Source organism: Pristiophorus japonicus, chromosome 4, assembly GCF_044704955.1.
Source record: "Pristiophorus japonicus isolate sPriJap1 chromosome 4, sPriJap1.hap1, whole genome shotgun sequence".
Taxonomy (NCBI): domain Eukaryota; kingdom Metazoa; phylum Chordata; class Chondrichthyes; family Pristiophoridae; genus Pristiophorus; species Pristiophorus japonicus.
The window spans coordinates 242794054-242818725 of record NC_091980.1 but is presented as its reverse complement, the minus strand read 5'-3'; the positions used below and the strand labels follow the sequence as shown (position 1 = coordinate 242818725).

General features: G+C 42.8%; 1 protein-coding gene across 1 annotated transcript in view; it reads right to left on the bottom strand.

The window, feature by feature from the left end:
* trim9 (tripartite motif containing 9) overlaps positions 1-24672 on the bottom strand; it is a 180442-nt gene that overhangs the window by 107785 nt on the left and 47985 nt on the right. Inside the window, exon 3 of the mRNA XM_070877493.1 lies at positions 22075-22197. Within this exon, the coding sequence (XP_070733594.1) occupies positions 22075-22197 (123 nt within the window). The remainder of the gene's footprint in view (positions 1-22074; positions 22198-24672) is intronic.

Sequence of the window (24672 nt, the reverse complement as noted above, 5' to 3'; positions counted from 1 at the left end):
AACTCTGTGTGAAGAAGTTTCTTCTCATCTCAGTCCTAAATAGCTTACCCCTTATCCTTAGACTGTGACCCCTGGTTCTGGACTCCCCCAACATCGGGAACATTCTTCCTGCATCTAACCTGTCCAGTCCCGTCAGAATTTTATTTGTTTCTATGAGGTCCCCTCTCATCCTTCTAAACTCCAGTGAATACAGGGCCAGTCGATCCAGTCTCTCCTCATACGTCAGTCCTGCCATCCCGGGAATCGGTCTGGTGAACCTTTGCTGCACTCCCTTAATAGCAAGAACGTCCTTCCTCAGATTAGGAGACCAAAACTGAACACAATATTCCAGGTGAGGCCTCACCAAGGCCCTGTACAACTGCAGCAAGACTTCCCTGCTCCTGTACTCAAATCCCCTAGCTATGAAGGCCTTCTGCACTGCCTGCTGTACCTGCATGTCAACTTTCAATGACTGATGAACCATGACGCCCAGGTCTCGTTGCACCTCCCCTTTTCCTAATCTGCTGCCATTCAGATAATATTCTGCCTTTGTGTTTTTGCCCCCAAAGTGGATAACCTCACATTTATCCACATTATACTGCATCTGCCATGCATTTGCCCACTCACCTAACCTGTCCAAGTAACCCTGCAGCCTCTTAGCATCCTCCTCACAGCTCACACTGCCACCCAGCTTAGTGTCATCTGCAAACGTGGGAGATATTACTCTCAATTCCTTCATCTAAATCATTGATGTATATTGTAAATTGCTGGGGTCCCAGCACTGAGCCCTGTGGCACCCCACTAGTCACTGCCTGCCATTCTGAAAATAACTCGTTTATCCCGACTCTCTGCTTCCTGTCTGCCAACCAGTTCTCTCTCCATGTCAATACCTTACCCCAAATACCATGTGCTTTAATTTTGCACACCAATCTCTTGTGTGGGACCTTGTGAAAGTCCAATTACACCACATCCATTGGTTCTCCCTTGTCCACTCTACTAGTTACATCCTCAAAAAATTCTAGATTTGTCAAGCATGATTTCCCTTTCATAAATCCATGCTGACTTGGACCATTGCTTTCCAGGTGCGCTGCTATGTTATCTTTAATAACTGATTCCAACATTTTCCTCACTACTGATGTCAGGCTAACCGGTCTATAATTCCCGGTTTTCTCTCTCCCTCCTTTTTAAAAAAAGTGGCGTTACATTAGCTACCCTCCACTCCATAGGAACTGATCCAGAGTCGATAGACTGTTGGAAAATGGTCACCAATGCATTCACTATTTCTAGGGCCACTTCCTTAAGTACTCTGGGATGCAGTCTATCAGGCCCTGGAGATTTATCGGCCTTCAATCCCATCAATTTCCCCACACAATTCCCTGACTAAGAAGGATTTCCTTCAGTTCCTCCTTTTCGCTGGACCCTCGGTCCCCTAGTATTTCGGGAATGTTATTTGTGTCTTCCTTCGTGAAGACAGAACCAAAGTATTTGTTCAATTGGTCTGCTATTTCTTTGTTCCCCATTATAAATTCAGCTGATTCTGACTGCAAGGGACCTACGTTTGTCTTCACTAATCTTTTTCTCTTCTCATATCTATAGAAGCTTTTGCAGTCATGTTTTATGTTCCTAGCATTTTTCCTCTCATACTCTATTTTCCCTCTCCTAATTAACCCTTTGCCCACCTTTGCTGAATTCTAAATTTCTCCTGGTCCTCAGGTGTGCTGCTTTTTCTGCCCAATTTATATGCCTCATCCTTGGATTTAACATTATCCCTAATTTCCCTTGTTAGCCACCTTCCCCGTTTTATTTTTACTCCAGGCAGGGATGTACAATTGTTGAAGTTCATCCATGTGCTCTTTAAATGTTTGCCATTGCCTATCCACTGTCAACCCTTCAAGTATCATTCGCCAGTCTATTCTAGCCAATTCACGTCTCATACCATGGAAGTTACCTTTCCTTAAGCTCAGGACGCTAATCTCTGAATTAACTATGTCACTCTCCATCTTAATAAAGAATACCACCATATTATGGTCACTCTTCCCCAAGGGGCCTCGCACAACAAGATTGCTAATTAGTCCTTTCTCGTTACACATCACCCAGTCTAGGATGGCCAGCCTTCTAATTGGTTCCTCGACATTAGTCTAGAAAACCATCCCTAATACACTCCAGGAAATCCTCCTCCACTGTACTGCTACCAGTTTGGTAAGCCTAATCTATATGTAGATTAAAGTCGCCCATGATAAATTGCTGTACCTTTATTGCACGCATCCCTAATTTTTTGTTTGATGCTGTCTCCAACCTCACTACTACTGTTTGGTGGTCTGTATACAATTCCCACGAGCATTTTCCGTCCTTTGGTATTCTGCAGCTCTACCCATACAGATGCCACATCATCTAAGCCATTGTCCTTCCTTACTATTGCGTTAATTTCTTCTATAACCAGCAATGCTACCCCACCTCCTTTTTCTTTGTCTATCCTTCCTGAATGTTGAATACCCCTGGATGTTGAGTTCTCAGCTTTGGTCACCCGAGAGCCATGTCTCCGTAATCCCAATTATATCATATTCGTTAATAGCTGCCTGCACAGTTAACTCGCCCATCTTATGAATACTCCTCACATTGAGGCACAGAGTCTTCAGGCTTGTCTTTTTAAACACACTTCGTCCCTTTAGACTTTTGCTGTAATGTGTCCCTTCATCCAAGTCATTAATATAGATTGTAAATAGTTGAGGTCCCAGTACTGATCCCTGTGGCACACCACTAGTTAGTTTGCCAACCTGAAAATGACCCATTTATCTCAACTTTTTGCCTTGGGCTTCTCTGCCCTCCACTTTTACTTTTCTTCTATCTTTTGCTTCTGCCCCCATTTTACTTCCCTCTGTCTCCCTGCATAGGTTCCTATCCCCCTGCCATATTAGTTTAACCCCTCCACAACAGCACTAGCAAACACTCCCCCATTAAAATAATTAGCTTTTTTATTTTTCATACCAAAGTGGATAACCTACTATTTTCCCACATTATATTCCATCTATCAAATTTTTCCCCACTCACTTTGCCTATCTATATCCCTTTGCAGATTCTTTGCGTCTTTACAACTTGCTTTCCCGCCCAACTTTGTATCAGCAAATTTGACTACGTTACACTCAGTCCCTTCATCAAAGTCATTAATATAGATTGTAAATAGTTGAGATCCCTGTGGCACACCACTAGTTAGTTTGCCAACCTGAAAATGACCCATTTATCCCAACTGTTTTCTCTTAGTTAGCCAATCCAGTATCTATGCTAATATATTACCCCAACCCTCTTGTGCAGTAACTATTTATATGGCACCTTATCGAATGCCTCCTGGAAATCTAAATACACAACATCTACTGGTTCCCCTTTATCCACCCTGCTCGTTACATGCTCAAAGAACACCAGCAAATTTTTCACACATGATTTCCCTAACCATTGCTGACTCTGCTTAACCGCAGTATCATTTTCTAAATGTCCTACCATTTCCTTAATGATGGACTCCAGCATTTTCCCAATGACGGATGTTAGGCTAACTGGTCTATAGCTTCCTGCCTCACTCCTTTCTTAAATAGGGGCATTATATTTGTGATTTTCCAATCCACTGGGACCTCTCCAGAATCCAAGGAATTTTGGTAGATTACAATCAATGCATCCACAATCTCAGCAGCCATTTCTTTTAAGACCCTGGAATGCAAGCCATCAGGTCCAGGGGACTTGTCCACCTTTAGTCCTATTAGTTTAGAGAGTACTTTTTCTCTCGTGATAGTTTTAACTTACCCCTCCCAATAGCTCCTTGATTATTATCGGGATGCTACCATAAAGACTGATGCAAAATATTTGTTCAAAGTCTCTGCCATTTCCCGGTTTCCCATTATTAATTCCCCAGACTCATCGGCCAAGAGACCAACATTTACTTTAGCTGCACTCTTCCTTTTTATATATCTCTAGAAGCTCTTACCGCTGTCTGTTTTTATATTTCTTGCTAGTTTATACTCAATCTATCTTCTCACTATTATTTTTTGAGTCATCCTTTGTTGGTTTCTAAAAAATGTACCAATCCTCTAGCCTTCCACTAATCTTCGCAACATTGTATACCTTTGTTTTCAATTTGATACCATCTTTTACTTCCTTAGCTAGCCACGGATGGTACTTCCTTAGTTAGCCACAATGGTTCATCCTTCTTTCTCACTGGAATCTATCTTTGCTGAGAGTTATAGAACATTTCCATTAAATGTCTGCTACTGCTTATCTACTGACTTACCCTTTAATCTATTTTCCCAGTCCACTTTAGCCAACTCTGCCTTCATACCTTTGTAATTGCCTTTATTTAAGTTCAGGACAATAGTTTGAGACCTAACTTTTTGACCCTCAAACTGAATTTTAATTTCTACCATGCTGTGATCACTCTTCCCACGAAGATCCTTTACTAGGAGATTCATCCAATCTCATTACACATTACCAGATCTAAAATAGTCTGCTCCCTGGTTGGTTCCACAACTTATTGTTCTCAGAAACCACTCAGAATACATTCCTTCAAGGCTACCTTTGACAATTTGATTTGTCCAATCAATATGAAGATTAAAATCACCCATGACTATTGCCATACCTTTCTTACAAGCCTCTATTATTTCATGATTTATACTCTGTTCTACAGTGTAGCTACAGTTTGGAGAGAGTAGTCTATTGGCCCCCAGTGACATTTCCATTATTTCTTATCTCCACCGAAACTGATTTTGCATCTTGATCAGCTGAGCTAATATAATTTTTCACTGCTGCACTAATCTCATCCTTTATTAACAGAGCTACCCCACCTCCTTTTCCTTCCGAAAATGTCAACTGCCCTGAATATGCAGTTTCCAGTCTTGGTCACCTTGCAATCACGTTTCTGTAATGGCCATCAGATCATACATTTATTTTTATTTGTGCAGTCAACTCATCAACAAAAGCTGCGTGCATTCAGATAGAGCTTTTAATTTTGCCTTTTTACCATTTTTCCCTACTCTGACCCCACTTTTTTTAATGCACTCTTATGTTTATCCAAGCTTAACGAAAGAAGCAGATGTGTACTTCAATGCCGAGTTTCACTGCCCAGGTGGCTAATTTTGAATGTTATGAACAGGAGCACTGCTTCGGTTAAAAAAAAATTACATTAAAAAATAAGCTAATTGAAGTATGCAGGAGGTCCAGAGGGCCAAACGTGGTTTTATACAAGGCTAGAGTTATCCTCTCCTCATTCAGCTCGGTGGAACTGCACTCACCTGGTTCTATTAACTATCCAGTCGTAGCCAGAGAATGACCCACAATGGCTTCTCTTCCCACTTCTGCACCGTTACCCCTGGGGTCCCCAAGCTCCTTGGCCCCCTCCTATTTCTCATCTACATGCTGCCCCTCCAACATCTTTTGAAAACACAAGGTCAGGTTCCACATGTACATTGCTGACACCCAGCTCTACCTCGCCACCACCTCTCCTCGATCCGGCCACTGTCTCAAATTTTTCACACTGCTCATCAGTCATCCAATACTGGATGAGCAGAAATTTCCTCCAAATAAATATTGGGAAGACTGAAGCCATTGTTTTTGGTACCCACCACAAACTCTGTTCCCTAGCACAGACTCCATCCGTCTCCCTGGGAGCTATTTGAGGCTTAACCAGACCGTTTGCAACCTTGGTGTCGTACTTTACCCAGAGCTGAGCTTCCAGCCACATATTCACCTACTTACAGCTCTGTAACATCGCCCGACTCTGCCCATTCCTCAGCTGGTTGACTGCTAAAACACTCATCCATGGCTTTTTTTAAATCTTTAGACTTGACTATTCCAATGCTCTCTTGACCAGCCTTCCATCTTCCATAAACTCGAGCTCATTCAAAAGTCTGCTGCCCGTTTCATAACTCGCAGCAAGTTCTGTTCATCTATCACCCGCTCATTGACCTGGTCCTGTAATGCCTCAATTTTAAAATTCTCACCCTTGTTTTCAAATCCCTTCATGGCCTCACCCCTCCCAATCTCTAACCTCAAGATCTACAACCTTCTGAAATCTCTGCACTCCTCCAAATCAGGCCTCTTGCACATCCCTGATTTTAAATCACTCCGCCATTGGTGGTTGTGCCATCAGTTGCCTCAGTCCCAAGCCATGGAATTCACAGTCTAATTATGCTCTCTGCCTCTCTCCAAGACGCTCCTTAAAACCTACTTCTTTGACCAAGCTTTTGGTCATCTGTCCTGATATCTCAGAGCTCAGTGTCAAAGTTTGTTTTACAATGCTCCTGTGAAACACCTTGCGACATTTTACTATTAAATGATATTTGCACCAGGTGCAAGCTCCAAACTGTGTGGAACTACCTAGTTTTCTATTTCTTGCAGTGCTGTGCTTATATGTATACTGCCATTTTTACTTAGATATGCATCGAAAAAGTGCTTCATACTGACGTAAAAGCACCTTGATATTTTGAGACACAGCAAAGAGAGAACGGCACAACATAGCTTTGGGATAAGAACTGCACAGCACATGGCTTTATTATTGTATACATCAGTAGTCAACCACGTCGCACTATAACACTTCTCCTTCTGTTGGTTGGATTATCCTCCAACAAAAACTTCAGCTAGGGAATCTGCAATCCCATCCTCATTGCCAATTCTGTATTATCTTGAGGCACTACACAACATGGCTTCCAGGCAAGAACTGCACTGCACATGGCTTTATTATATACATCAGTAGTCACCAAGTGGCTCTATAACACACCCAAGTATTGTTTAAAATGAAACAAAATGAACTCAACCTGGACTGCTACAGCCTCAAAGGGGTACAGTAGCATAGTGGTTATATTACTGGACTCTTAATCGAGACAGGAGTTCAAATCCCTCTATGGCAACTGGGAAATTTAAATGGAGTTAATTAAATTGTGACCATGAAACCACTAGATTGTTATAAAAAACATCTGGTTCACTAATGTCCTTTAGGGAAGGAAATCTGCCATCCTTACCAAGTCTGGCCTATATGTGACTCCAGACCCACAGCAATGTGGTTGATTTAACTACCTTCTAAAATGGTAACTGACCATCACCTTCTCAAGGGCAATAAATGCCAGCTGTGCCAGCAACCCCACGTGAGTCAATAAAAATGTAGTTATAGTAGCTAGTAAAATCCCCGAGGCTGAACAATACATCACAAATTTAACGCTACCATTTAAAACGTCTGTATATGGATTGCAGTGTGGCTGCTGCTGTAAATTGCATTACTTTTGGTACCTGTATTTACATTAACCAAGTGCGAGCACAAACTTGTAAATATTTGGTCTTGCTTCAACAGTTAAATAAAATTAAAATGGCTATAAACAAAATAAGTCATCTATTTTGTTAACCATCCAAAACCTTACAATAAATCCAAATGTAAACATTTTACCATTAGAATTTAATTTATAATGGACATAGAAAGTTATTTTTCCAAGTGTTATATTTTGTTGATCATCTGGCAAAACAGTAACACAATAGGAGCAGTAGGCGGCCACCTGGCCCCTCGAGCCTGCCCTGCCATTTGATATCATGGCTGATCTGATATACAAAATCAACTGGTTACAAAACAAAACTAGCTGATTTGGAAAAAAGGAAAATTGCTTTTTAAAATGACTTTCAATTAGTTGGTTCAGCTAATTAAACCCATACTTAAAGTGTATAAGATACGGAATTAAAATTTAAGAAACACTATTTTGCCACTCTGGTAACCTACAAATTATGTATTAAAAGCAGAGAAAAACGACAGAAAAAACATTAAGAACAGAAAAGCACAATTTGAAATAGAATGGATGTTCAATTCAGACGAGAGAGGCCTAGGCCCTTCTGGAAGTCAGTTTGATCAGGAGATTTTCTGCACAGGTGGGTTGCCCAAGTCCACGTTACATGAATTTTAGCAACCCAAACTCATCGACTGCAATTAGTAAAAACATGCACATTATACTCAGTTGGAAGAAGACACAGGCCTGGAATTTCCTGAAATCTTATGCTTAAATCACAGCCCAAGTACAGCGTAATGCTGATTTTTAGCACAAAAGGCAGGAAATTCAGGGACATCGCTTAGGTCTGTTTTTACGCTATGCCCGAATGTCTTCGATCTGCTCCACCGATTCCACGATTTTTCCAATACCTTCTGCTGCTCATCAACATAGCTCCAAGTGCAACTCATGTGAATTTCCTGGGTTTAATGTCGGTTCTGAATGGGCATCAAATTTGCATCTAAAATGTTTAGGCGCGAGCAGGACTGAACATTACATTTTTAGTGCTTTTTGCTTCAGTAATTAAAAAAAAATACCCCCAGACCTAAAATGTATTCTATCTTTGAATGCATTTTTATATCAGAAAATTGACATTAAAAACTGTGAAACTTATGATGCAATCATGAATCATTCTGGCATTGAAATTCGAGCACACCTATTTTAGGCATTCCCAGACAGCTCACGATGCTGAAGTGATCCCCAGGTAAATGGTTAAAGAGGACCCAGACAAGAGGACAACCGTTGCCGGAAGGGCATCATGTTGGTTGCGGCCTGCAAGTTAAAGGCCATGTAGAGTTGACTGTTTTGAATATATCGGGCGCTGGCTGCCTCAGGAGGCTGCTAACAGGCATTGGCTGTGGACACAGATTTTATTTGCCTGTACCATAAAAATATGGCGGGTGGAACACTTGTGGCTCGTAATGAGTGTGTGCATCCTGCCCACTATATTGGGGGCTAAGGAGGTCGTTTGGCCGTCAAATTTCTAGGTTACTATGCCCAATATGCATAAATGATACCTTCAAATTTCACATGCATAAAGAGGTACTTGAAGGAATATGGCATATTCGACATTTTCCTCAGGGCCAGATGGTTTTTGCCGATTTCCACTTGTTTGAAACAGATTTACAATCCGGTGTATGCTAATGAAATTTCAACATATCTTGCTAGTTGTGCCTTTTCAGGAAATTGCAGACCATCCAATCATAAGTAACTGTACAAAAAAAGGAGAAATATAGCAATGCCAAATTTCAGCCACCTGAACACTCATTTGAAAGGTGAGATGTGCAAAGAGGAGCTGGTGTGAGGAGTGGGGAAGTGCCTCGATGAGAAAAAAAGAGAAGAAAAAAAGAAAGAGACAGAGACAGAGACAGAGACAGAGACAGAGACAGACTTATCCACTGGGGTGGGGGAGGGGGGGGGGGAGGTTATGACCACGAGCCAGCAGAGATTGATCCAGGGGTCCAATGGAGATATGTATTGGCCTCATATTACAAGTGCATGCTCGTGGATCCAGTATACCAGCAGAGAACAAAACTGTAATTAAATCTTTAAGACTGATAGATTTGATTTATTTCAGACATGAGAAATTTGCTCTTCAGGGACTGTACAATGTGGAAATGTTTTACACACTGTTCTGTAACTATTCTGGCAGATAATTAGAGCAAAGATGCATTAACCCAATATTTCTTTCTCCATAGATGCTTAGTGTTTGCAGCATTTTCACACACACAACACAACTCTTGATAGGAGACAAAATAAAACATTTAAATCAAGTACCCCTCAATCTGGGGGGGCCACTCCAAACATTTTCCAATGCCCTTAACACACACAACACAAACCAGAATTATCCTGTGAGGGAGGGGGCAATCAATTTGTGGAAATAAGGGAGACGGCAGGGAATCAATTATCTTTGTCTTTTGTAAATCAAAGCTGGTCAGCTGGAAAAGCTGGGTCAGATATGGACAGCATTTCATCGTGTGGAATATATGGAGGTAGGAACTACTATACATCAGTGGCATTCAATTGAATTGTGTTACAATCTGGATGGTCACATTTTATAAATAAAACTCCATTTATTGGATTACTGGATCAGATGCTTCTTACATGAGTGCAGATTCATATACACCATTGTTAAAGTACTGTGTTCAATTTCCTTCTCGACTGCAAACTAGATTTACGTGTTCCATGACTAGGAGAGTTGCCTTTCTCCTATTATTGGTCACTGATGCCTGGATCATCAAAGGTTGGGTCTGTTGTGTACATAGACTAACTGAAACAGGAGTAGTGTAACTTACTGTGTCCTTTATAACAACTCTCAAAATGGCATCCAAAACCAGCATGTTTACAGCAGGTGTGAATAGCCCCAGCAGGGTCCCAATGCCTGTCTATTGAGGGTTTGTGTAACCAACAAAGAGTATGAACACAACATATTTCCCCCCTTCTGAAAAACAGTCTATGAACAGTCAAAGTCATTGAGATAGCCAGGCCGTATTCTGATACACAGAGACTGATGTACAACTTGGTGATTGATCGAGGTTTTGGTTGCGAAACAGAACGGTGCCTCTATTCCATCCTGCTGGTCTGCTGGTCCGAGAGTTGGGATCAATTTACGAGCGTTCCATCGATTTCCATCATTGAGCTCGTAGGTGTGAGGGCTGAACTTTCGCCCAATCTGTTTTAGCGACAAAAGTGAAGATGCGAGCTTATGATTACGATTTGGGTACTTAACTCTGACTCAATCTCCGTTCTTCAGTTGGGGCTTTTGAGCGTGTCGTTTTGTGTTAGTATACAACTTCACTTATCGTTGGTGTTCCAAAATATGGGATTAGAGAACGGTTTTGCCGAGGGTTTGAGAATGTCCAGTAGCAAGCGAAAATTCCGTCCAATCATGAGCTCAGTGGGTGTCTTCCCCATTAGTGAGTGCTTTGTCAAACGGTATGTGCGGAGAATGGTTTGCGCTGCTTAGTCAAATGTTTGGCCTGCTGAGAGGTTGGCTTTCAAACCCTCTTTGATGATGCGGTTAAATCGCTCAACACCTCCGTTGCTTTGAGGATTGTACAGCAAGGCGATGCTCGATAGCATGAAGAGTGAGGAAATCCGCGAACTGGTCGGACACAAACTGTGGTCCATTGTTTATGATTATGACCTCTGGGAGACCCCACTTAGTGAACATACGCTGCAGAATAGTGACGATCGTCGATGAAGTCACTGAACTTGTAGCAATTTCTGGCCATTTGGAATGCAGGTCATGTAGTACAACAAGGAACCGCTGATGCTGTGAAGCTGCTTCAACTGGACCGAAGATATCCAACTGAAGTTGTTGCCATGGTTTTTGTGGCCATGGAATGGGCTTCATTGGCACAGTTCAGATGTTTGCAGCCTTTTCGCTCATACTTCGCAGTGAGAGACAAACTCCTCGACGAGTGCGTCAATCCTAGACCACCATACTGAATCGCGACATCTCTGCTTCATGCAGACAATGCCGGGGTGTCCATCATGTGCCAATGAGAGAGCACACTGCTGAAGCGACTTGAGAATTATTGCTCTATCACCACGAGCTAAGCAGCCATTGTTCCAAACGGAAAATTCATTGCGAAATCTGTGGAAGGTTCAGCTCTTCCTGAATTTGCTTAGGCCACCTAGTCTGGAGGAAGTGGCACACATGTTGAAGCGAAGCATCACTGATTCGGTTTTGAGTTCGTCGCAGGAGACAAGATTTCTGATGGACTGAGTATGAGCAACGTGACGTGTCGTCATCTGTGAACAAGTTGGCACCAGAGTCCGAAGGTGTCGAGCGGCTGAGCACGTCAGCTACGCGGTTGCGACTGCCAGCGACATACTGCACAAAGTTATACTGAAGGTGGCGATCTGACCATCAGCTAATTCGTAGTGATCTGTGCCCAGATCCAGTTGTAGCGAGTAGCGTAGTTAGTGCTCAGTGATCCGTATGGAGGGTAAATTTTCTGCCAGAGGTAGATGTGCCAGTGTTCACATGCGTAGATGCAAGAGTGCTTCGCGTCCCCTTGTAGAGTATTTACGTTCTGCAGAAGAGAGCGTGCGAGAGCTGAAGGCAACTGAGTGTTACAGGCCATCAATCCATTGCGAGAGCACAGCACCCATGGTGGTGCCTGATGCATCAGTGTTGACATATGTAGCGGCATTTGGATCAAAGTGCGTGAAGATAGGAGGGGATATGACTTTCTCCTTAGCGTGGTGAATGCCTGAGCCTGGGAATCTGTCCATTCCCAAGGGACGTCCTTGCGTAGCAACTTGCAAAGTGGTTCGGCAATGTGTGCATAATGCAGGATGAACTTCAGGTAGAAGTTGCAAGTGCCAAGGAATAATGAAAGTTCTGACGTTGGTAGCCTCATGCATTCGCTGGATCACGTCAATGTTGTCAAGCGTCCCTTGTGCTGTGACATGCCCAGAAAGTTTATTTCTCCAGCAGCGAATATACACATATCGACATTAGTGTAATGTTATGTAGCAAGTCTAGCCATAATTGCATGAAGTCGCTGGTGATGTGCTTCCATTGTCCGTCCATGGACGACGAGATCAAGCAGATTGAGGGTTCCCTCTATGCCTACTGGCATAGTAGTGACAACTGTCTGAAATGCACGGTGCAGAAAATAATCCGTAGGGCATGCATCAATACACAGACCATCATGCATCATGAATGCAGTGAGCGGTTTGCTGCCCTCCGCTGGGGTATTTGCAGGTAACTGCGGTGCAAGTCGAGTTTCGTTAAAACTATTGAACCGTGGAATTCTGAAGACAGTTCGTCGATGGTAGGAAGAGGGTATTTGTCTCAGGTCAATGCATAGGCAGATCCCCCCATTTTTATGCCGAGCAATGACCAAGTTCAAGATCCAAGGTGAGAGTTGATGCTCTCAATGATTTCCTGAGATTTGAGTTGTGTTAATTCTGCAGATACTTGGTCGCGAGGCACGACTGGGAGACGGCGAAGTTGCTGCGCAACCGATTTGACGGAATGATGGCAGAATTTTGTTGTCACTCCAAACCCTGAGAGGATTGAGGGATACAGCTCGTCAAAGTCCATGTACACAGGTGTGCCGGTTGGATCGTAAACTTCGAACCCAAGCTTGTCAAAAAGGTCAACACCCATGAGGCTTCGTCCCTTCGAGACATGAAAGGAAAAGTTCAATGTTATGTCCTTGTAGTATATCGGGACAGATTACGACCCCAAGTACCTCAATTTTGGAGTTGGAGTACGCATGTACAGTGGAAGCTGCGGGCTGCAGTTGAGTGCGTGAAGTGGGTTTTGTACACAGCCTCGCTCAATATGGAGACTTTGGCTCTAAGATCAATGAGGAGGCAGATGGGCGTGCCGTCAATGTTTACATCAGTCCTTGAATTTGGCCGAACCAATGTGTGAAATGTCACTAACAGTGTAAACCATACTGGGTTCATCACTATCAGGGTTGCGCACGTCGCATATGCTACGATAAGCGACAGACACTAGCAAAATGGTCCATTTTACCACATGCAGAGCATTTCTTCCCACGTGCAGGGCAGTTAAGACTCTGCGGAATGTGATTTGTCCCCACAGTTAAAGCAGTGGATGTTAGGCCCATGATCCGTAGTGGGTGGCTTATTACCAGCCCTGGATATTGGCTGTGATTTCCGCATTGGATGAACCCGTTGCACATGGGCTGTAGCTGAAGTCTGCTGCACAGGGGATCGGATCGCTTTTGAATCGGAAAGCACGGATTCGTTCTGGATGGCCAAATTAGTTGCTTTGTCCAATGTCAATTTATCATCCTCCATTAGCAAGCGTTTCCAAATGTAGGGCATCGTTGATTTCTCAATAATTTGATCCCTGATCATTTCCTCTGCGAGTGCTCCAAATTTACAGATAACGGCCAGTTCAGTTAATGAAACTGAACACCGAGAACATGCAGAAATCAAGCACAGGCAGCAGAAAGAGCGTGCGGCAAACCTGTCCCACCCAACCTTTCCCTCAACGACTATCTGTCCCACCTGCGACAGGGACTGTGGTTCTCGTATTGGACTGTTCAGCCACCTAAGGACTCATTTTAAGAGTGGAAGCAAGTCTTCCTCAATTTCGAGGGACTGCCTATAATGAGGATGACCCACAACAAAGATCACATAAGGTCATATGTAAACTTTTGTTTGCATAAGTGCACTTTAGAGGCACAAACTCAGGAGTTCATTAAAGCTCAATAACCTGAAAAAAGAGATCTTGCATCAGTGAACTCCTAGAAAGTGTTACACAATCGATAATACAGAATTAAATAGTCAACTGGCTCATCGTTTGGATTGAATGGTCAAGAGGTGTACTAAATCAGCAAATGTTCTCTCACCAGAAAAGCTAGTTCTGCATTCAGAAAACAAGGCATGCCTGGAATCAGCATAGTATCAAGCTCACAGCAAATTGAAAACTACAGAGTCCTGAACAGGTTTCCATAGTTACATTGATCATGGCATGTTCCACCTTCAACATCCAAGCTGCATCAAGCATATAAAATGAAGGGCAAAGATCACCAATTGCAGGATTCTCCAGCAGGCAAAGACCACTGACACGAGAGTTATGCTAAGAACCCACATGCACTGTTGATTTGGAAAAGTCCAAAATGCTAAAAGAAATCATGTAAAGCAAGCTAGGAAAAATCTTGTGGCTGTTTACAAAAGTTAGGGAGAAGCAAGACAAAGCCACATCAGCATCACTGATGCTCTCAGCGAACCAAAGATCAAACAGAAACCTTTGTCTATATGGCTCAATAGCATTATATTTATCTATTGAACCATCTCAATTTTTAAAACTTTTTTGCAACCAGCACAAGCACCAAGGTATGAGCGCCATTCTTTGTACAAAACTCCCTTCTTTCTCTGTGAAGCTTTATAAATCTCAGCACATCTCACCTCAGGGCAAGACTCAATCTCCCCATGCAGGGCCTAAATTTCCCCAGCCGCCTAGAGGTGGCACGCCGACTTTCTAAACCAAGAAAAGCGCCAAAAACTTACCTTCCACTTTGGCCGCTCCCTCGTCGTCCGGATCAATCGGCATGGCGCTGCAGAGCCTGTGGGGGGGGCGGAGCTTAGGCCGTGCTTGCTTAGCGCAGCCGGCGGGGGTGGGGCTTGGGCCTAGTGTCTTGTGGAATGTTGGCAGGGGGATGCATGTCTGAGTGTGCACGGATGCGCAATGGGCATTTCAGCGTGCGCGCATGCGCAGTGCAGCAGGAAGCTTGGTAATTGGCCAATTAAAGGGAGAGCATCCTCAGTATCATTGGTAATGGACCATATATAAAGATAAGGTTTAAATATTGATTTTTGTGGGGCTGAGTGAGTGGAAAGAAGTGCTGGATAGGTGGAAGAAAGAGGAGAAGTGTGATTTTTGAACATTACCTGAGTGCAAGTCCAAAACACGAATGGCGCAAGAGCGTGCAACACAAACAAAGAATTTCCTCCATGAGGAAGTGGAGGAACTAGTGACCGTTGGAGCAATGGCTGGAGCTGGATATCAGCAAAAGTGGTCAGTCAAAAGTTTCACCCAAGGAAATGAGAAGATGGAACCTAGTTGCAGAAGAATACTTCGCAGGGGTCAATACCAAAAGATCTGGAAGCCAGTGCAAGAAGAAATGGCAGGACGTTGGTCAAGTAGTGAGTGGAAGTAATATCTTCATCTTTAAATTGAATTGCAGTTGAAAATGTGACCATCTGTATGTGTCCCACCCATCAGAAGCACACGATATGTGGAAATTAATATTTTCATCTTTGCAGAAGAAATTGGCTAACAAAACAGAAAGACTTAGAACAGGAGGAGGCCCGCCAAATCTGCACCAACTATCACCCTGAAACAGAGGGTTGCTGCCCTGCTCCGGAAGAAAAAGAATCAACTCTGCACAAGCTGGACCCACAGGCGAGGGGGAGGGCGAGTCATTAAAATGCATAGTCGCCCTTCAACTCAACCTGCTGACTGGCCTGCTACGTGTCAGACTACTCATGCCACCCATCCTGCCCCCTCCTGTGCTGCTAACCATTCGACTGTTCGGTTGTATTTTGAAGAGGACGACGACACTCAACATCCTGAAGATCCACCAGAAGATCCAGATGCATGTGCTCCAGACCAAGGCGGGAGGAGGGGTCCATGGAAATGTGTCCACGGGAGAATGCTGACTGCGATATGGACCAGTCTAGAGTACAGGGTATCACACTGCCAGAAACCTTCGTGAGCTCCTCAGCGACATTCCATGCCACACCTTCTGAGGTCGCAGGTCCCAGTGGTGGTCGTGAAATGCATGTTGGGACACCCAGTGCCCCACCGTCCCAGCCTGCGCCTCACACTGGAGGGGTGCCACGAGGCAGACCCACGGTGAGGGGGAAGGAGAAGCCGACCAGTCTCTCCTGAGAGGCAGCCCGCAGCAGAGACTAATCAGGTTCTGTAATTTAGGACCGAGATGCGGAGGAACTTCTTCACCCAGAGAGTGGTGAACCTGTGGAATTCTCTACCACAGAAAGTTGTTGAGGCCAATTCACTAAATACATTCAAAAAGGAGTTAGATGAGGTCCTTACTGCTAGGGGGATCAAGGGGTATGGCGAGAAAGCAGGAATGGGGTACTGAAGTTGAATGTTCAGCCATGAACTCATTGAATGGCGGTGCAGGCTAGAAGGGCCGAATGGCCTACTCCTGCACCTATTTTCTATGTTTCTATGTTTCTATGTAATTGGGTGAGGAGACCAATGCCCTCACAAGATCACTCGTGGTGGCCGTCAGTGGGGCGAGTGATGAGGTAGCGACACTGTCGGGTGAAACCTCAGCACTGAGATGGGAAATGAAGGTGGGCAAACGATGGCAGATGCCATGAGGGAACTCGCTTCTGCAATAAGGGTACAAAGGCTGGATACTCAAATGCCACTCCCACTTCAATCCACGCACCAACCACCGGCGAGACCTAAGCCGGGCCTCCAACCCCACCTCACCATCATCACTGACCCTATGAGGAAGTGCACTTTCCCCAGAGATGTGGGGGAAGGATGGGTGCAGCCTTTCTTTGCTGTTGTCGTTGAAGTGCACTGTAAAATATCCAAAAAAAGATATTTTGCATTAAAAACTGAATCATGTTCCATTAGGACTATGCAACATTTAGGGACAATTGTAAAAAAAGTAAAAATCCCACACCCCTACAGTCATGCGTGCCTGCTGCCCCTAGCCCTGCGTTCTGCAGTCGGCAAGGTAAGACTGCGCCATTTTCAGTAGTTGATTTATCTTTCATTTATTTTTGATGTTGTGCAGCTGTTGTGATGTTGAGAAGGTCTTTAGTGCTTTAGAATCCTCCAACGCAACCCCCCCCCATCTCTGGCTACCTGTGCTGATTTCTTAAATGTAGGTAAGGTTTTTCTGTGCCGACAAAAGTGGCCACATACACTGGCCTAAATTAGTTTGGAGTAACTTTCAGCTGGCCAAATTTGCTTCTATGGCCAGAAGAGGCATAAGTGGCTTGTCACGCCCTCTTTTGGAGAGAACAAACAAAACTAGAAAAAAACCTAATTGACTTACACTGGAGCAAGTTAAATGGGGAAATTTGCAATTTTTAAGTTACTCCAAAAAAAGCTACTTACTTCAAAACAAATGAGGCAACTCTTGGGGAAATTTGAGCTCTTTCGCTCCAGCCCAATTCCCTGGCATCTGCTCCATTCCACAAAGTCTTTGCATTCTCAGCCTCTGTGCATTTCCTTCAATGCCTAGTTCCCAGTTCCTGAATTGTCAACTTTTCCTCATGAGACACGAATGGTATCGGAGGCAGAGATTATCTGGAATTTCTAACATCATAAGACTGCCAAGCACATTTGATCAACCTTTATCCTGACTTCAGATTAACTTCTGTCTGAGGGATGCCGAGAGCCAACTGCGATTGACCCAAGCTGAGATCAACTAACTCGGCACTGACCAAGAACCAAACCTGGGACCTTATAGCATAGGCACACTTTTTAACTAATTAAGTCTCGATAGGTCCAGACTCAATTCTTCCTTTAAAGTATTCAAGTAATAAGAGAAAATGAAAACAGTAGAACATGGTTAAGTGGAAAGACCACAGTAAAAAGAAAAGGCATCTTTACGCCAGTGGCTAAAATAGCTACACAAAAATCAATCTCAGCCATGTGCCTAATAAACTATAAGCAGCATATTTCAAGAGACTCTTGCATGAATGGAAAGCCAGATTTTAAAAAACATTGAGTCACGCAATTTAAAAAATTGGAAAACAAAACATCTTCCTACATATTTTAGTAGCAACATCAGCTGTTAAGTCAAAGCAAGAGCTAAAAATTCTGCTTAGGTTAACAAAATTATAGAAAAATGCATTATGTAGAGATTAGACATTTTCAAGAATATGTTTATCTCTACTAGATAACAAGTAGTGATAAACATTTTTCATTTTATTTCTTTGGTGAATTCTGAGTGCAACAATGATTACAGCTCCCTGACTACAACCAATTATAATACAGAAGCAAAATCTTAACCCCAGCAATTGTTAGATCAAATTTAGCATGAGTATATTTATCAATGACTATATTTCAAACATACGAACATGACTAAGTGAAGCAAGTGTTCCAATTAGTGGGTTTCTACACTTTACGAACCACATTAGTAATTGCAATACAACAGTACTGCTACCAGATTCTCAGTCAAGCATAGGATGATAATCTGAAATTTAAAAATTACATCCACTTGAATGGAAATTGCCCACAACAGCAATTGGATGAAGGCTCGTATTTTGCGGTAGAAATAATGGAGAGGTTATCAGCATTCACCGTTAGAGCAAATCGGACAGCAACCTCCGCCGTCCATGCATGCACAGTTAACGCAGAAATTAGAAAGCTGATGTCCAAGTTGCCCTGCTCCTCCAGAGGCTTTGCTGTAACAGTACTTTGCTGAGATTAGACATTCAAATACATGAACTTGAAGTTGGAAGCACTTGCATGATAGAAAAGTTAGAGATGGTCCATTCCCGTGTAAGTGAGTTTTTAAACAGCCGTCAGATTTTAATTATTGTTGGAGTTTAAATTTTTTTTTTTTTTTTTTTAATTTAAAACTTTTGCTTTCTCTTAATCCCATCTTTCTTAGCATCCCCACACTTCCTGGTTTAGACTCTTATGGGGTCAAGTTTCAGCCTGTGTTGCTCCTATTTTTTTTGGAGCAACTGGTTTAGAATGGAGTATCTTAGAAATTGCAATTCTCGGCATTTAGTTTGCTCCAGTTCTAGTCAGTTAGAACAGTTTCAGTTTGGAACAGATTTTTTTTTCCCCAAAAGGGGGCGTGTCCGGCCACTTACACCTGTTTTGAAAGTTTAGGCAGTGAAAACTTACTCCAAACTAACTTAGAATGGAGTAAGTGTAGATTTTTGTATGCTCAGAAAAACCTTGCCTACACTTAAAAAATCAGGCGTAGGTTACAAATCAGGCGTAGAGAACGGGGGGGGGGGGGGGGGGGGAAGAGGGGGGTTAACAAACACTAAACACTTCACTTTTACAAATAAAGAGCCATCATCAATAATAAATCCAAATAAATAAAAAAATAAAAAATGTTTTAAAAAAAAATTAAAAATCACTCAATAAATAAAAAATTATTGAGGAGGACGACGACGACGACGACCTGCTGCCGCTGCCGACTCTTTGGGCGGGTCCCGCCGCAGCGAGAAGCCGGGCGGGCCCCGCTGCCGAGGTAAGATGCGCAGGCCACTCGGCCGGGGATAGGGGCAATGTCCCTTCGGCCTGGGATAGGGTCGTCGCCCCGGAGACAGGACGCCGGCAGCTATTGCACACGCGTGCAGCTACCGGCACTGGTTTCGGCACAGGGCTGTAGCTCCTGCTGCGCCGCGCCGAGGTGGAATTGGGCCGACAGCTATTGGAGAATCACGAGGTAAGTGTTCGGCGCAATTTTTGTTTTATAAATTAGGCAGGCCTCTCCGATGTGCGCCGTTCTAGCGGCCAGCCGAAACTTGACCCCTGCACGGCTCAATAAGGATTCTTCAAACTGATTGATTAAGGAGATACTCCGTTGCTTGCTCAGGTCACAGGCGCCAGATCCCCTGTTGTGAACGGTGCACTGTTTAGGCTCTCTAATTACCACAAGTCGCAGTGCAAAAATTCACAAAGTCTATGGGCAAGGGCAAGTGCAAGTATACTGTACAGCTAGTGCCATTCATTAGTTAGTGATCACAAATTCCAGGCCATTGTCTTTCCAAACTTTGGTGGTGTCTGAAGAAAGAGTTTTGAGATACAGAGCAGCAGAGTGACACAGACAACACTGGAGGAAGCAAGTAGAATGCTCACAAGTGACCTGGACCTACTGGATTGCGACTTGAGACCTAGTGTCCCCACCCCAATCCAGACACTTGTGTCGGCATTCCAGCTGAACAACAATGCCCCTGGAAAAGAACTCAATGTTTCCTTCAGGAGAAGGTGGCTTACCCATGAACCCCACCCAAAATACCTGGGGTGTCACCCTGGACAGGACACTCACCTATCAGACAAAAAGTAAAAACCAGGATGAACTTGGTCTGGAAACTCACTGGAACATCATGGAGAGCACAGCCAGAACACTTCGCACCGCAAAAGTGGTCCTATTCTACTCTGCTGCCGAATAATCCTCTGCTTCATGGTCCAGCAGCCGCCACACCAAAAGGTCAGAGTGTCGCACACTGCCCGCCATTCACCATAACACTACCCTCCGTGAGATGGTAAAAAAGAGCAACATCGACCTTCCCATTCATGAACACTTTAAAAACTCATCACAAAAGCGCTTAAAACCATGCCGGCCATTCTGGGAAACAGTAGCCAATATTCATGCGGTTGGTATCAACCCACTATCCAGATGGGGTGCCACAGGGATTGATGCTGGGGCCTCAACTATTTACAATCTATATTAATGATTTGGATGAAGGGACAGAGTATAATGTAGCCAAGTTTGCTGATGGTACAAAGATGGGTGGTACTGCAAGCTGTGAGGAGGACACAAGAAATCTGCAAAGGGATATAGACAGGCTAAGTAAGTGGGCAAATATTTGGCAGATGGAGTATAATGTGGGAAAGTGTGAGGTTATCCACTTTGGTAGAAAAAAGTAAAAGCGCAAATTATTTAAAATGGAAAAAAATTACAAAATGCTGCACTACAGAGGAACCTCGGGGTCCTTGTGCATGAAACACAAAAGGTTAGTATGCAGGTACAGCAAGTAATCAGGAAGGCAAATGTAATGTTGGCCTTTATTGCAAGGGGGATGGAGTATAAAAGCAGAGAAGTCCTGCTACAACTGTACAGGGTATTGGGGAGGCCACACCTGGAGTACTGCGTACAGTTTGGTCTCCTTATTTAAGGAGGGATATACTTGCATCGGAGGCTGTTCAGAGAAGGTTCACTCAGTTGATTCCAGAGATGAAGCGGTTGACTTATGAAGAAAGGTTGAGCCCGTACTGTTTGGAGTTAAGAATGAGGTGTGATCTTTGAGACATAAGATAATGAGGGGGCTCGACAAGGTAGATGCAGAGAGGATGTTGCCACTCATGGGGGAATCTAGAACTAGGGGGCATAATCTTAGAATAAGGGATCGCCTATTTAAAACAGATGAGGAGGAATTTCTTCTCAAAGGGTTGTAAATCTGTGGAATTCTCTGCCCCAGGAGAGTTGTGGAGGCTGGGTCATTGAATATATTTAAGGCGGAGATAGAGAAATTTTTGAGCGATAAGGGATTAAAGGATTATGAGGAGCGAGTAGGGAAGTGGAGCCGAGCCCATGATCTTATTGAATGGCGGAGCAGACTCGAGGGGTCAAATGGCCTACTCCTGCTCCTATTTCTTATGTTCTTATGGATGGATCTTGGGATATGTGCAACATAAAACAAACAACACCTCATCACTGACTCATATCTGCACAGGGCATGGACGATGCAGCCACCTGCTCCACAAGTAGATGATGAGGGATGACCCGAAGTGCGACTGTGGCCACGAGTCCCAGAAAATGGAAAAAAAAAAATCACATCAATCTGCCAAAAAAGACCTTTTGCGGAAGACACCTCATTTATCCACTCAGCATCTCAGGTGGTCATTGAATGGATCCTATTATATGCTTTGCCAGTCATACAAGGAATATACAAGTCAGTCATTGATGGTAGCATTGAGAAATTTGAGGTCACAAATTAAATGGGACATAAAGGGCACTGATGCAACACGATATCCACATTGAGAGTATAATTTTTTTTCCTATACTGCACTGGTATTAATAGGACAATATTGTTAGAATAGGAGGTTTGGAACACTGTAGAAAAAACCAGGACCAACCTTAAGTTTGTGCTCATGTTCTTTGGTCACCCGTGAAAGCAACTGTCCCTTCCTTCTGTTCAATGCTTCAATGAGAGCATCACACTGGGCAACAAGACAAGCTTCAAATTCAACACTGTTTTCCTATATACAAAAAAATAAAAACCAGAGTCAGCCAAACAAACACAAAGTAAAACATCCAAGGATGTAAAAAAAATGGACATCCTTAAATCACCCACAAATGAATACACCCCCAAATTATCCTGAATTATAAACGTCAGATATTTCAGTGTTAAATATTTACTTTCAAAGGTTTAACTTTTTCAGGAAATCCAGATCCAATTACATCTGCAATGGGCTCAAGCGACAATACAGTGGCCCATAAGTGCCAATTAGGAACATTCAAATCCAACCTTTAAATGTGAAACATTTTACAATTACTCAATTTTGTGGAGATCTTGATCAAATATTTTGCAAAAGTAATGCAAATGGTTAACTGACTTATGTGTTGGGTCTGTGTAAAAATGGACTGTTTTCACTGTTTAACAAATTTGTGCAGACACAGATCTGAATGCTTTTGAATATTTTAGCAAACTTTCCTCCAGGTGACCCAAAGTGGAGCAACATTGAGTGGGAGGGGACTAAAGAGTGAAAGACTCGAGGAGGAAAAAGAAGAAATGAAATATAGAAAAAGACAAACACGAAATAGCAAACGGAAAAGAAAGAAACAAAAAAGGAAAGAGCTGGTTATAAGCATTGTAGAATAACCTTATAATAGATTACATGCGGCATGTAAAGGGCAACACAGTTCAAAAATAGCTTCATTCTTTCCATGTTTTAGTGCGATTGCATTGATATGTACATAGAATGGAGAGAGAAAATGTATAAAAAGGGAAAAAAAGTGATCTGCTGACGTAGTCCAAACGGGGTACAGGATTGATGGAATGTAGGCAGGAATTTGTGATGGGCAATAACAGCATTTGCCGTTATTACCCCTTTGAAATAGAACACAACTTCAGGAGGTAGGACATGTGCACCCAAACGCAGAAATACTGAAGATGCAGATAGTAATTCACTATTCTGACACTGATTCACTCAGACTTGGGCTTTTCTGCGATATTACTACTGTTTAAATACCCCATTAGATGTCGGGCCTTGTTGGATTAGGCGTAATTGAGTTTTAACAGCATATTGACTGCTAAACAAACATGGCCCTGAAAAACATTTTAATTTTGTAGTGTCAAATTTTGCCATTATGATAAAAATTTAAGAAACTTTTTTCCAAAAAAATGTAATTTTTTTTTTAAGTTTGTTCCTATTTCATGTTCTACATTATCCTCATGTGAGCCCAAATCTTTGTTTTGCTCCAATAATTTTTTTTAAGTCCAAATAAAAGCAGTTTCTTCATTTCCTGGTTCCCTGTCTGAGAATTCTGTAATGTGATTGGCTGCTCAGACAGCTTGTTGATGTCACAATGGCTCACACTAGGGGATTCCCACTACACTTGCGTGTCGAAAAAGATAAACATCTCGCCAAAGACCACGAGATCTGTGGCCAGCTTTCTTCGGGGCCAGCGACGAACACCTTTGCTTCATCGCTGACTGCAAATTCTGGGCCATAGTTCTCTAGAAAATGGCAGAAAACAAAAATCGGGTATAAACTTGAAAATACTGTTTTGAAATCTCAATCCTCTGCAGGGCTTGATTGCTTGCACCTCTTGTATGTCCATACAATAAAGTTTCCAAAAACTTTGCAGGTCACGGGCCCCTTGGCTGCATCCTCTGTTGTAAAGCAAAATAACTGCAATTTAAATATATTTGACAAATTACAGTTAAGTGTACTGATGACAATAGTGCGTGTACAATAGATGAAAAGTATGAAGGTGATTTACAGAAGTCACATGATTAATATCTTTTAAAATCTCTTAACAGTCCAGACAAGTAACCAGTATTGACTAAACAGAAAATGTTGGAAATACTCCAACAGGTCAGGCAGCATCTGGAGAGTGTGTCGACCAGAAACATTAACTGCTCCTCTTGCCACAGATGCTACCAACCTGCTGAGTACAGTTTTCGGTTTTTATTTCAGATTTCTAGCATTCGCAGTATTTTGCTTTTGAACCAGTATTGACTGCAGGCTAGAATTTTGAATCAGGATAGGAAAACCTAGTATGGTTTTAAGCACTTTTAACAGGATTAATAGCATCTCAAAAAATTTCCAGAAGCATGATAAATTCTTAGTTTGATTCAAAATATAATCAAGGTTGAGCAACCAAGAACAGAACAATTTCTCCAGGAGAAAAGCTCCCAGCCCAACTAGTTTAATACAAGGGAGCATAGGAATTTACAATATTTTGGCTAAAATAAGTGAATGTACCTAGGAATGCATCAACTAAATAGAATTTCTTCTGCCCATAATTATCCAACGAGAAATGGGGCTGCTTTGACAGATTACAGTCCACATTAAATTAATACACACTTCCTGCATATACACGGCCTATTAGATGCAGCAAGGTAATTTTGATTAAAATATATTAATTCGAGAGGACACAATTAATTGATGAAAATGTAACCCACATTAAAGTGCATTTAATTGGTCAAATCAAATATTAATTCAAAG